General features: G+C 47.9%; 1 protein-coding gene across 1 annotated transcript; it reads left to right on the forward strand.

Moving 5' to 3' along the window:
• The first annotated feature begins 983 nt into the window (after nucleotides 1-983).
• Nucleotides 984-2,529, forward strand: LOC123106846 (tryptamine hydroxycinnamoyltransferase 1-like). The gene has a single exon (XM_044528885.1). It carries the CDS (start codon nucleotides 1,064-1,066, stop codon nucleotides 2,414-2,416), a length of 1,353 nt encoding a protein of 450 aa, XP_044384820.1. The 5' UTR covers nucleotides 984-1,063; the 3' UTR covers nucleotides 2,417-2,529.
• The last annotated feature ends 10,953 nt before the right edge of the window (nucleotides 2,530-13,482 follow it).

The raw sequence follows: 13,482 nt of genomic DNA on the forward strand, positions 1-13,482 counted from the left end.
ACGCATCCTCGACGCACATGCCACAATAGTCCACCAACCTCCGCAACAAAAGCCCCCCTCGCCTGCAATTAGAACCTCCTCTCCTTGCAAGTAAACGTCGCACAATTGCACACGTGGCCGTTGGGCCAGCCCAACTACCACAAGTGTTTTTCTCAGTTTTATGAAAGCTCTAGATTGTTTGTTGTTTCTTTTTTTTCCCTGAATTTTCGTGTTGTTTTCTTTACTGATTTCTTTTTTTCTTTCTTGTTTATTTCTATCCTTTTCGGAATATTTTTTAGAAAATGTTCACCAAATTTTATGAAAAAAATCATAATTTGAAAAATGTTGAACTGTTTAAAAAAAATTATAAAAAGTTTTTAGAAAATCACGTGTTTTATTTTAATATTTTGAAACCTTCTCCACTACAGCTGATTTTTTGTTTTTGAGAAAACCGGCTAGAAGAAACGAACCAGGCAAGAAAATCGTTTGGAGTCGCAACAGTGCCTAGCGCAGTATTGGGCAGCCCGACACCGTACCGGTCAGGCGAAGCGCGAGAAGGTGATTTTTGCCGGAGGCCCACAGAAGTGGAGAAGCCCGGGCCGATTCCTCGAACAACAAGACCAGCGCCATTGTCGGTCCAGTTGGCCTCCGCTCCCCAGACTTGACCAGCGCCAGCCATGCAGCCGTCGTCGTCGACTCGTCGGCATATCACGCACCCAGAAGTCCCAGGCGATCTCTCCCTCCGCGCGCCACCGCAACCTTGACCGCTGCTTTGATCTTGCAGGCATAACTCGATATTTTTGTCCCCCGTGCAGCCGCGACTCTTCGACCTCGATCGAGCACTCGAGTCCTCAGGTGACACCCTTCGTACGACGTCCGCGGATGCATGCTTGCATGTACGCGCGCAGCGATCGGCACGTGCCAATCAACACGTGCAGCTAATTACGAACGAGCAATGCTATATATTCATGTACGTGCCGCCCTACATGCACACACACATTCGATCCTCGTACAACTGCAGCACTGGTGTGCGTACGCACCAGCGATCGTTCTACCGCGAGTGCTATTGGTGCACGTACAGCGTATGGAGATCATGGGCGTGCAGGTGCAGAGGACGTTCGTCGTGCCCCCGGCGGCCGCGCCCTCCGAGGAGGTGCCGCTCACCGTCTTCGACCTCGCCGCGCCGACCTACCACGTCACGGTGCTCTTCGCCTTCTCGCCGCCCAACCCGACCAACCAGGCCCTCCTCGACGCCCTCTCCGCCACGCTCCCGCGCTTCCCGCTCCTCACCGCCGCCATGCGCCTCGACCGCCGGGACGGCGCGCGCCCGTGCTTCGTCACGGGGAAGGGCGACGCGGGCGCCCTCGTCGTGGAGGCCGAGGTGCCGTCCTCGGCGCTCTCCGACCACCTCCCGCTCGCGCCCTCGCCGGGGCTCGCGCTGCTCCACCCCACGGTCCGTAGAGGCGCCGCGCCACACGTGCTCATGCTCCAGATCAACCGCTTCGCGTGCGGCGGGGTCGTCATCGCCTCGTTGTCCCACCACCAGGTCGCCGACGGCCACTCCATGACCATGTTCTTCCACGCTTGGGCCGACGCCGTACGCGGCGACGGCCTCGTCGCTGACTGCGCCCCCGTGCCGTACGGCCCCGCGGCCCTCGTGCCGCGCCGCCCGCCCCGCTGCGACTTCGAGCACCGTGGTGCCGAGTTCCTGCCGCTGTCGCCGGCGCCTACGCACGACGACGGACGCGCGAGCAAGCCGCCGGCCGAGGTTGATCATCACGTCGACACTTCCGAGATCACCAACATGCTCCTTCACTATACGAGCGAGTTCGTGGCCGAGCTCAAGTGCGCCGCGCACAACAGGTACACGACCTTCGAGACCGTGTCGGCGCACGTCTGGCGGAAGATCACCGCCGCGCGCGGGCTCGCCGACGGGGGCGACGCGCACACGTCGATACGCATCGCGGTGAACGGACGTGGCCGGCTGGCTGGAACGGGCGCCCTACCGGCCGCGGGGTTCTTCGGAAACGTCGTGCTCACGGCGATTTCCGGGACCCGCGCGGCGGCCCTGGCCACCGGCACCCTCGCCGATGCCGCGGCGCTGGTCCGCGCAGGGATCCGCGCCGTCGACGGTGGGTACTTCCAGTCGTTCGTCGACTTCGGGGCGCTGCACGGTGACGAGGATCTGGAGCCGGCGTGTGCGGACGAGGCCGGCGTGCTGTCGCTGGACGTGGAGGCCGACAGCTGGCTCCACCTGGACCTGCACCGGTTGGACTTTGGGTGCGGCGGGCGGCTCGTCGGAATCCTGCCGGGGAAGGTCCCGCAGGACGGGGTGGTGGTGCTGATGCCCAGCCTGCGGAAAGGGGGAGGCATCGACGTGTTCGTTGCGTTGTGGGAGAAGCACGCCAGGGAGCTCAGCGCCATTGCTTACACTTAGGCGTGTTTGGTTTGAGGATCAAAAGTCATGCAATGTCATGGTTCCATATATGAGAGGAATGGCTTGGTTTCCTCCTTGCGTTCGATAATAAGAGATAAAAAATGGGGACTAGTTTTTCAACTCCAGGCTGTAGGGGCACCCTCTATGAACAGTACATTAAGGCCGTGTTCGGATTCCCTCCGCTCCACGCCGGAGCGGAGCGGCAATCCAGTTAATTAACGCCATGATTTGCGAAGTTGGTTAAACCCCGCTCCGGACGCTCCGCTCTGCGAGGACTGCCGAACGCGGCCTAAAAAAGGATAGAAAACAAAATCGCAAAATACTGAAACTTTGCGACATCAAATATGCTTAAACTTTAAAGGTGCTTACAAGTTTTCATGTAGAAAAAATATTCAAGGAGCTCTAAATAAGAAAAAAAATCCAGGGCTCAAAATTGTGAGCACTTTTAGCAGTGAAATCAGAAACTCATGGGTACACCTTTCTCTACTTGATATTTTGTTATGAAAATTTGCAAGAACCTCAAACGTTTGATCATCTTTGATGTTCGAGCTTCATGTCTTTTTGTAAAAAATACATGGATTGATTATGTTCGTGTGTTTGGTTGAAGACATGGAATGTGAAGAATATGATTTTACTCACCTCTTTCCGTATGATTGGTGAACAAATATAGTTCCTTCCATGTGAATGGTGAACAAATATAGCTCTTTGCATTCAAATAACATATAATTCAAATTTTCGGCAGGATTTCCTTTTTATTTTCAACAAGAAGCACTTAACAAATATACACCACTTGTATATCACATCACATATAACAGATTTTTCCAATGCGAATATCATATAACAAAATGTTCACATACTGTAGAAAAATCAACAATGGGAATACATTTGCATTCTCAACATCCCGTTCAATAGACTTTTCACGCTTTTCTTGAGCCTGGTCTGACATCAGGACCAGAGGAAGTTTTGTTGGGGAACGTAGTAATTTCAAAAAAATTCTTACGCACACGCAACATCATGGTGATGCATAGCAACGAGAGGGGAGAGTGTTGTCTACGTACCCTCATAGACTGGAAGCGGAAGCATTAGCACAACGCGGTTGATGTAGTCGTACGTCTTCACGGCCCGACCGATCAAGCACCGAAACTACGGCACCTCCGAGTTCTAGAACACGTTCAGCTCGATGACAATCCCCGGACTCCGATCCAGCAAAGTGTCGGGGAAGAGTTCCGTCAGCACGACGACGTGGTGACGATCTTGATGTTCTATCGTCGCAGGGCTTCGCCTAAGCACCGCTACAATATAATCGAGGATTATGGTGGAGGGGGGCACCGTACACGGCTAAGAGAACGATCACGAAGATCAACTTGTGTGTCTAGAGGTGCCCCCTGCCCCTGTATATAAAGGAGGAAGGGGGAGAGGCCGGCCGGCCCTTGGGGCGCGCCAAGGAGGGGGGAGTCCTCCTCCTAGTAGGAGTAGGACTCCCCTTTCCTAGTCCAACTAGGAAGAGAGAAGGGGGAAGGAAAGAGAGGGAGAGGGAGAGGGAAAGAGGGGCCGCGCCCCCCTCCCCTAGTCCAATTCGGACTCCCCATGGGAGGGGGCGCGCCACCTCCTGGGCTGCTGCCCTCTCTCTCCCCTCAGGCCCACTAAGGCCCAATACTTCCCCGGGGGGTTCCGGTAACCCTTCCGGCACTCCGGTTTTCTCCGAAATCACCCGAAACACTTCCGGTGTCCGAATATAGCCGTCCAATATATCGATCTTTATGTCTCGACCATTTCGAGACTCCTCGTCATGTCCGTGATCATATCCGGGACTCCGAACAACCTTCGGTACATCAAAATATATAAACTCATAATGAAACTGTCATCGTAACGTTAAGCGTGCGGACCCTACGGGTTCGAGAACAATGTAGACATGACCGAGACACGTCTCCGGTCAATAACCAATAGCGGAACCTGGATGCTCATATTGGCTCCTACATATTCTACGAAGATCTTTTATCGGTCAGACCGCATAACAACATACGTTGTTCCCTTTGTCATCGGTATGTTACTTGCCCGAGATTTGATCGTCGGTATCTCAATACCTAGTTCAATCTCGTTACCGGCAAGTCTCTTTACTCGTTCCGTAATACATCATCCCGCAGCTAACTTATTAGTTGCAATGCTTGCAAGGCTTATGTGATGTGCATTACCGAGAGGGCCCAGAGATACCTCTCCGACAATCGGAGTGACAAATCCTAATCTCGAAATACGCCAACCCAACAAGTACCTTCGGAGACACCTGTAGAGCACCTTTATAATCACCCAGTTACGTTGTGACGTTTGGTAGCACACAAAGTGTTCCTCCGGTAAACGGGAGTTGCATAATCTCATAGTCATAGGAACATGTATAAGTCATGAAGAAAGCAATAGCAACAAACTAAACGATCAAGTGCTAAGCTAACGAAATGGGTCAAGTCAATCACATCATTCTCCTAATGATGTGATCCCGTTAATCAAATGACAACTCATGTCTATGGTTAGGAAACTTAACCATCTTCGATCAACGAGCTAGTCAAGTAGAGGCATACTAGTGACACTATGTTTGTCTATGTATTCACACATGTATTATGTTTCCGGTTAATACAATTCTAGCATGAATAATAAACATTTATCATGATATAAGGAAATAAATAATAACTTTATTATTGCCTCTAGGGCATATTTCCTTCAGTCTCCCACTTGCACTAGAGTCAATAATCTAGATTACACAGTAATGATTCTAACACCCATGGAGCCTTGGTGCTGATCATGTTTTGCTCGTGGAAGAGGCTTAGTCAGCGGGTCTGCAACATTCAGATCCGTATGTATCTTGCAAATTTCTATGTCTCCCACTTGGACTAAATCCCGAATGGAATTGAAGCGTCTCTTGATGTGCTTGGTTCTCTTGTGAAATCTGGATTCCTTTGCCAAGGCAATTGCACCAGTATTGTCACAAAAGATTTTCATTGGACCCGATGCACTAGGTATGACACCTAGATCGGATATGAACTCCTTCATCCAGACTCCTTCATTTGCTGCTTCCGAAGCAGCTATGTACTCTGCTTCACATGTAGATCCCGCCACGACGCTTTGTTTTGAACTGCACCAACTGACAGCTCCTCCGTTTAGTAAAAATACGTATCCGGTTTGCGATTTAGAATCGTCCGGATCAGTGTCAAAGCTTGCATCAACGTAACCATTTACGATGAGCTCTTTGTCACCTCCATATACGAGAAACATATCCTTAGTCCTTTTCAGGTATTTCAGGATGTTCTTGACCGCTGTCCAGTGATCCACTCCTGGATTACTTTGGTACCTCCCTGCTAGACTTATAGCAAGGCACACATCAGGTCTGGTACACAGCATTGCATACATGATAGAGCCTATGGCTGAAGCATAGGGAACATCTTTCATTTTCTCTCTATCTTCTGCGGTGGTCGGACATTGAGTCTTACTCAACTTCACACCTTGTAACACAGGCAAGAACCCTTTCTTTGCTTGATCCATTTTGAACTTCTTCAAAACCTTGTCAAGGTATGTGCTTTGTGAAAGTCCAATTAAGCGTCTTGATCTATCTCTATAGATCTTAATGCCCAATATGTAAGCAGCTTCACCGAGGTCTTTCATTGAAAAACTCTTATTCAAGTATCCCTTTATGCTATCCAGAAATTCTATATTATTTCCAATCAATAATATGTCATCCACATATAATATCAGAAATGCTACAGAGCTCCCACTCACTTTCTTGTAAATACAGGCTTCTCCAAAAGTCTGTACAAAACCAAATGCTTTGATCACACTATCAAAGCGTTTATTCCAACTCCGAGAGGCTTGCACCAGTCCATAAATGGATCGCTGGAGCTTGCACACTTTGTTAGCTCCCTTTGGATCGACAAAACCTTCTGGTTGCATCATATACAACTCTTCTTCCAGAAATCCATTCAGGAATGCAGTTTTGACATCCATTTGCCAAATTTCATAATCATAAAATGCGGCAATTGCTAACATGATTCGGACAGACTTAAGCATCGCTACGGGTGAGAAGGTCTCATCGTAGTCAATCCCTTGAACTTGTCGAAAACCTTTTGCAACAAGTCGAGCTTTATAGACAGTAACATTACCGTCAGCGTCAGTCTTCTTCTTGAAGATCCATTTATTCTCAATTGCTTGCCGATCAACGGGCAAGTCAACCAAAGTCCACACTTTGTTCTCATACATGGATCCCATCTCAGATTTCATGGCTTCTAGCCATTTTGCGGAATCTGGGCTCACCATCGCTTCTTCATAGTTCGTAGGTTCATCATGATCTAGTAGCATGACTTCCAGAACAGGATTACCGTACCACTCTGGTGCGGATCTTACTCTGGTTGATCTACGAGGTTCGGTAGTAACTTGATCTGAAGTTTCATGATCATTATCATTAGCTTCCTCACTAATTGGTGTAGGTGTCACAGAAACCGGTTTCTGTGATGTACTACTTTCCAATAAGGGAGCAGGTATAGTTACCTCATCAAGTTCTACTTTTCTCCCACTCACTTCTTTCGAGAGAAACTCCTTCTCTAGAAAAACTCCGAATTTAGCAACAAAAGTCTTGCCTTCGGATCTGTGATAGAAGGTGTACCCAACAGTCTCCTTTGGGTATCCTATGAAGACACATTTCTCCGATTTGGGTTCGAGCTTATCAGGTTGAAGCTTTTTCACATAAGCATCGCAGCCCCAAACTTTCAGAAACGACAACTTTGGTTTCTTGCCAAACCACAGTTCATAAGGCGTCGTCTCAACGGATTTCGATGGTGTCCTATTTAACGTGAATGCAGCCGTCTCTAAAGCATAACCCCAAAACGATAACGGTAAATCAGTAAGAGACATCATAGATCGCACCATATCTAATAAAGTACGATTACGACGTTCGGACACACCATTACGCTGTGGTGTTCCGGGTGGCGTGAGTTGCGAAACTATTCCGCATTGTTTCAAATGTAGACCAAACTCGTAACTCAAATATTCTCCTCCACGATCAGATCGTAGAAACTTTATTTTCTTGTTACGATGATTTTCAACTTCACTCTGAAATTCTTTAAACTTTTCAAATGTTTCAGACTTATGTTTCATTAAGTAGATATACCCATATCTGCTTAAATCATCTGTGAAGGTGAGAAAATAACGATATCCGCCACGAGCCTCAACATTCATTGGACCACATACATCTGTATGTATGATTTCCAACAAATCCGTTGCTCTCTCCATAGTACCGGAGAACGGCGTTTTAGTCATCTTACCCATGAGGCACGGTTCGCAAGTACCAAGTGATTCATAATCAAGTGGTTCCAAAAGTCCATCAGTATGGAGTTTCTTCATGCGCTTTACACCGATATGACCTAAACGGCAGTGCCACAAATAAGTTGCACTATCATTATCAACTCTGCATCTTTTGATTTCAACATTATGAATATGTGTATCACTACTATCGAGATTCATCAAAAATAGACCACTCTTCAAGGGTGCATGACCATAAAAGATATTACTCATATAAATAGAACAACCATTATTCTCTGATTTAAATGAATAACCGTCTCGCATCAAACAAGATCCAGATATAATGTTCATGCTCAACGCTGGCACCAAATAACAATTATTTAGGTCTAATACTAATCCCGAAGGTAGATGTAGAGGTAGCGTGCCGACCGCGATCACATCGACTTTGGAACCATTTCCCACGCGCATCGTCACCTCGTCCTTAGCCAATCTTCGCTTGATCCGTAGCCCCTGTTTCGAGTTGCAAATGTTAGCAACAGAACCAGTATCAAATACCCAGGTGCTACTGCGAGCATTAGTAAGGTACACATCAATAACATGTATATCACATATACCTTTGTTCACTTTGCCATCCTTCTTATCCGTCAAATACTTGGGGCAGTTCCGCTTCCAGTGACCAGTCTGCTTGCAGTAGAAGCACTCAGTTTCAGGCTTAGGTCCAGACTTGGGTTTCTTCTCCTGAGCAGCAACTTGTTTGCTGTTCTTCTTGAAGTTCCCTTTCTTCTTCCCTTTGCCCTTTTTCTTGAAACTGGTGGTCTTATTGACCATCAACACTTGATGCTCCTTCTTGATTTCTACCTCCGCGGCTTTTAGCATTGCGAAGAGCTCAGGAATAGTCTTATTCATCCCTTGCATATTATAGTTCATCACGAAGCTTTTGTAGCTTGGTGGCAGTGATTGAAGAACTCTGTCAATGACACTATCAACAGGAAGATTAACCCCCAGTTGAGTCAAGTGATTATGATACCCAGACATTTTGAGTATATGTTCACTGACAGAACTATTCTCCTCCATCTTGCAGCTATAGAACTTATTGGAGACTTCATATCTCTCAATCCGGGCATTTGCTTGAAATATTAACTTCAACTCCTGGAACATCTCATATGCTCCATGACGTTCAAAACGTCGTTGAAGACCCGGTTCTAAGCCGTAAAGCATGGCACACTGAACTATCGAGTAGTCATCAGCTTTGCTCTGCCAGACGTTCATAACATCTGGTGTTGCTCCTGCAGCAGGCTTGGCACTTAGCGGTGCTTCCAGGACGTAATTCTTCTGTGCAGCAATGAGGATAATCCTCAAGTTACGGACCCAGTCCGTGTAATTGCTACCATCATCTTTCAACTTTGCTTTCTCAAGGAACGCATTAAAATTCAACGGAACAACAGCACGAGCCATCTATCTACAATCAAACATAGACAAGCAAGATACTATCAGGTACTAAGTTCATGATAAATTTAAGTTCAATTAATCATATTACTTAAGAACTCCCACTTAGAAAGATATCCCTCTAATCCTCTAAGTGATCACGTGATCCAAATCAACTAAACCATGTCCGATCATCACGTGAGATGGAGTAGTATCAATGGTGAACATCAATATGTTGATCATATCTACTATATGATTCACGCTCGACCTTTCGGTCTCCGTGTTCCGAGGCCATATCTGTTATATGCTAGGCTCGTCAAGTTAAACCTGAGTATTCCGCGTGTGCAACTGTTTTGCACCCGTTGTATTTGAACGTAGAGCCTATCACACCCGATCATCACGTGGTGTCTCAGCACGAAGAACTTTCGCAACGGTGCATACTCAGGGAGAACACTTATACTTTGATAATTTAGTGAGGGATCATCTTATAATGCTACCGTCAATCAAAGCAAGATAAGATGCATAAAAGATAAACATCACATGCAATCAATATAAGTGATATGATATGGCCATCATCATCTTGTGCTTGTGATCTCCATCTTCGAAGCACCGTCATGATCACCATCGTCACCGGCGCAACACCTTGATCACCATCGTAGCATCGTTGTCGTCTCGCCAATCTTATGCTTCCACGACTATCGCTACCGCTTAGTGATAAAGTAAAGCATTACAGCGCAATTGCATTGCATACAATAAAGCGACAACCATATGGCTCCTGCCAGTTGCCGATAACTCGGTTACAAAACATGATCATCTCATACAATAAAATTTAGCATCATGTCTTGACCATATCACATCACAACATGCCCTGCAAAAACAAGTTAGACGTCCTCTACTTTGTTGTTGCAAGTTTTACGTGGCTGCTACGGGCTTAGCAAGAACCGTTCTTACCTACGCATCAAAACCACAACGATAGTTTGTCAAGTTGGTGCTGTTTTAACCTTCGCAAGGACCGGGCGTAGCCACACTCGGTTCAACTAAAGTTGGAGAAACTGACACCCGCCAGCCACCTGTGTGCAAAGCACGTCGGTAGAACCAGTCTCGCGTAAGCGTACGCGTAATGTCGGTCCGGGCCGCTTCATCCAACAATACCGCCGAACCAAAGTATGACATGCTGGTAAGCAGTATGACTTATATCGCCCACAACTCACTTGTGTTCTACTCGTGCACAACATCAACGCATAAAACCTAGGCTCGGATGCCACTGTTGGGGAACGTAGTAATTTCAAAAAAATTCCTACGCACACGCAAGATCATGGTGATGCATAGCAACGAGAGGGGAGAGTGTTGTCTACGTACCCTCGTAGACCGGAAGCGGAAGCGTTAGCACAACGCGGTTGATGTAGTCGTACGTCTTCACGGCCCGACCGATCAAGCACCGAAACTACGGCACCTCCGAGTTCTAGCACACGTTCAGCTCGATGACGATCCCCGGACTCCGATCCAGCAAAGTGTCGGGGAAGAGTTCCGTCAGCACGACGGCGTGGTGACGATCTTGATGTTCTACCGTCGCAGGGCTTCGCCTAAGCACCGCTACAATATTATCGAGGATTATGGTGGAGGGGGGCACCGCACACGGCTAAGAGAACGATCACGAAGATCAACTTGTGTGTCTAGAGGTGCCCCCTGCCCCTGTATATAAAGGAGCAAGGGGGAGAGGCCGGCCGGCCCTTGGGGCGCGCCAAGGAGGGGGGAGTCCTCCTCCTAGTAGGAGTAGGACTCCCCTTTCCTAGTCCAACTAGGAAGAGAGAAGGGGGAAGGAAAGAGAGGGAGAGGGAGAGGGAAAGAGGGGCCGCGCCCCCCTCCCCTAGTCCAATTCGGACTCCCCATGGGAGGGGGCGCGCCACCTCCTGGGCTGCTGCCCTCTCTCTCCCCTCAGGCCCACTAAGGCCCAATACTTCCCCGGGGGGTTCCGGTAACCCTTCCGGCACTCCGGTTTTCTCCGAAATCACCCGAAACACTTCCGGTGTCCGAATATAGCCGTCCAATATATCGATCTTTATGTCTCGACCATTTCGAGACTCCTCGTCATGTCCGTGATCATATCCGGGACTCCGAACAACCTTCGGTACATCAAAATATATAAACTCATAATGAAACTGTCATCGTAACGTTAAGCGTGCGGACCCTACGGGTTCGAGAACAATGTAGACATGACCGAGACACGTCTCCGGTCAATAACCAATAGCGGAACCTGGATGCTCATATTGGCTCCTACATATTCTACGAAGATCTTTTATCGGTCAGACCGCATAACAACATACGTTGTTCCCTTTGTCATCGGTATGTTACTTGCCCGAGATTTGATCGTCGGTATCTCAATACCTAGTTCAATCTCGTTACCGGCAAGTCTCTTTACTCGTTCCGTAATACATCATCCCGCAGCTAACTTATTAGTTGCAATGCTTGCAAGGCTTATGTGATGTGCATTACCGAGAGGGCCCAGAGATACCTCTCCAACAATCGGAGTGACAAATCCTAATCTCGAAATACGCCAACCCAACAAGTACCTTCGGAGACACCTGTAGAGCACCTTTATAATCACCCAGTTACGTTGTGACGTTTGGTAGCACACAAAGTGTTCCTCCGGTAAACGGGAGTTGCATAATCTCATAGTCATAGGAACATGTATAAGTCATGAAGAAAGCAATAGCAACAAACTAAACGATCAAGTGCTAAGCTAACGAAATGGGTCAAGTCAATCACATCATTCTCCTAATGATTTGATCCTGTTAATCAAATGACAACTCATGTCTATGGTTAGGAAACTTAACCATCTTCGATCAACGAGCTAGTCAAGTAGAGGCATACTAGTGACACTATGTTTGTCTATGTATTCACACATGTATTATGTTTCCGGTTAATACAATTCTAGCATGAATAATAAACATTTATCATGATATAAGGAAATAAATAATAACTTTATTATTGCCTCTAGGGCATATTTCCTTCAAGTTTCTCCAAGACCCGATTGGGAATGGACTTCGGATCTTCGTCTCTGGCCCGATCTAGCATCTGGGCCTTGGGACCGCCTGATCCTGACTCAAGGTCGGGTCAGATGAGTGATACTCACAATCGCCCTGGCCTAGATTTGACATCGGGGTCGGGGCAAGTGTCTTGTTCTGATCCTCAATCTGGTTTGACACCCAGCTTGTGAAGATCAGCTCCCCGCGGGAATCCGTTGTGTACCCCATGCTACAAAATCTAACGATCCAGCCAGGAGCAAAACTGTCTTGACCTTGCCTAGGTGGTCTGTGGAGTCAGCAAAGAGGGCGATGCCGCCAAAGATGAAAAATTGTCTCGGCATGAAAGTAGCGACGGTCCCGAACTGCTCGCTGATATGGATTCTCATCGTACCATGGCGACTCCTTTAGCGGGACATGTATGGGCCACCAAATGACGAAACTAAATCTAGCTGATCTCGGATAGGGGGTCCCGAACTAAGTGTCTAGATGCGATGGTAACAACGACATGAGATTTCACCCAGATTCATGCTCTATAAAGAGACAACACCCTATGTCCTACTTGTGATTATTACTTTGGATTGGAGTACAAAGTATATATGATCTATCCTAAGGTTGTTGTGTCCCTCTATGAGCCCTACCCCTTGGTCTTCGGGAGCCTTCTGTTTATATTTCACGGGTCTTTCACCATGGTCAACCCCTAAACCTACATGAGGTCCATGGTCCGACCCAAATTCGGGACACATTGGCGAGGAGCTACAATCGCGCACAGTCGAGGAGTCACAAATGGCGTGCCAACATGGTGCAATCGATGACAACATAAACTACAACCTTTGAGGAGGAGTTGCAACCATGGCGGCTGGGAGATGCGACGATGAGCCCCATGTCGTGGGAGTAAGTCTGATAGTAAGGATAGGGGGATGAAGGAGGAGGCAAGGTACTAGCTACGGCGAGGTTGTCCACACGAGTTTTACGAGTTCAGGCCCGTGTCGAAGGAGGTAACAACCTTACGTCACAGTGCCCTGAGGCTTGTCGACTAGAATATGTGTGTGAGTTACAGGGGGTGCCAACCCTTGTGCCAGAGGAGGGGTGATGCCTAGCATCCCAAGGTCATCCACATGGACCTACCTACGTCTCCTACGACACCACTTGGACCAATGACAAGAGCCCGAGAAAAGGCTATCGAAGATAAGGTGAACTCGCTCCTCTCTGAACTACCATTTTTATACATGAGACATGGCTGCTACCTCAAGCGGAAACACTATGTGTGATTAGGTACTTGGAGGAAGGACACGGAGCAGTTACATCCAACGGACAAGATGGCGAGGACACCAAGTGCCA

The sequence above is a fragment of the Triticum aestivum genome, chromosome 5A (assembly GCF_018294505.1).
Source record: "Triticum aestivum cultivar Chinese Spring chromosome 5A, IWGSC CS RefSeq v2.1, whole genome shotgun sequence".
NCBI classification, from domain to species: Eukaryota; Viridiplantae; Streptophyta; class Magnoliopsida; order Poales; family Poaceae; genus Triticum; species Triticum aestivum.

Coding starts and splice junctions, on each gene's coding strand:
- LOC123106846 (XM_044528885.1), top strand. CDS start 1,064: ATGGAGATCATGGGCGTGCAGGTGCAGAGGACGTTCGTCGTGCCCCCG.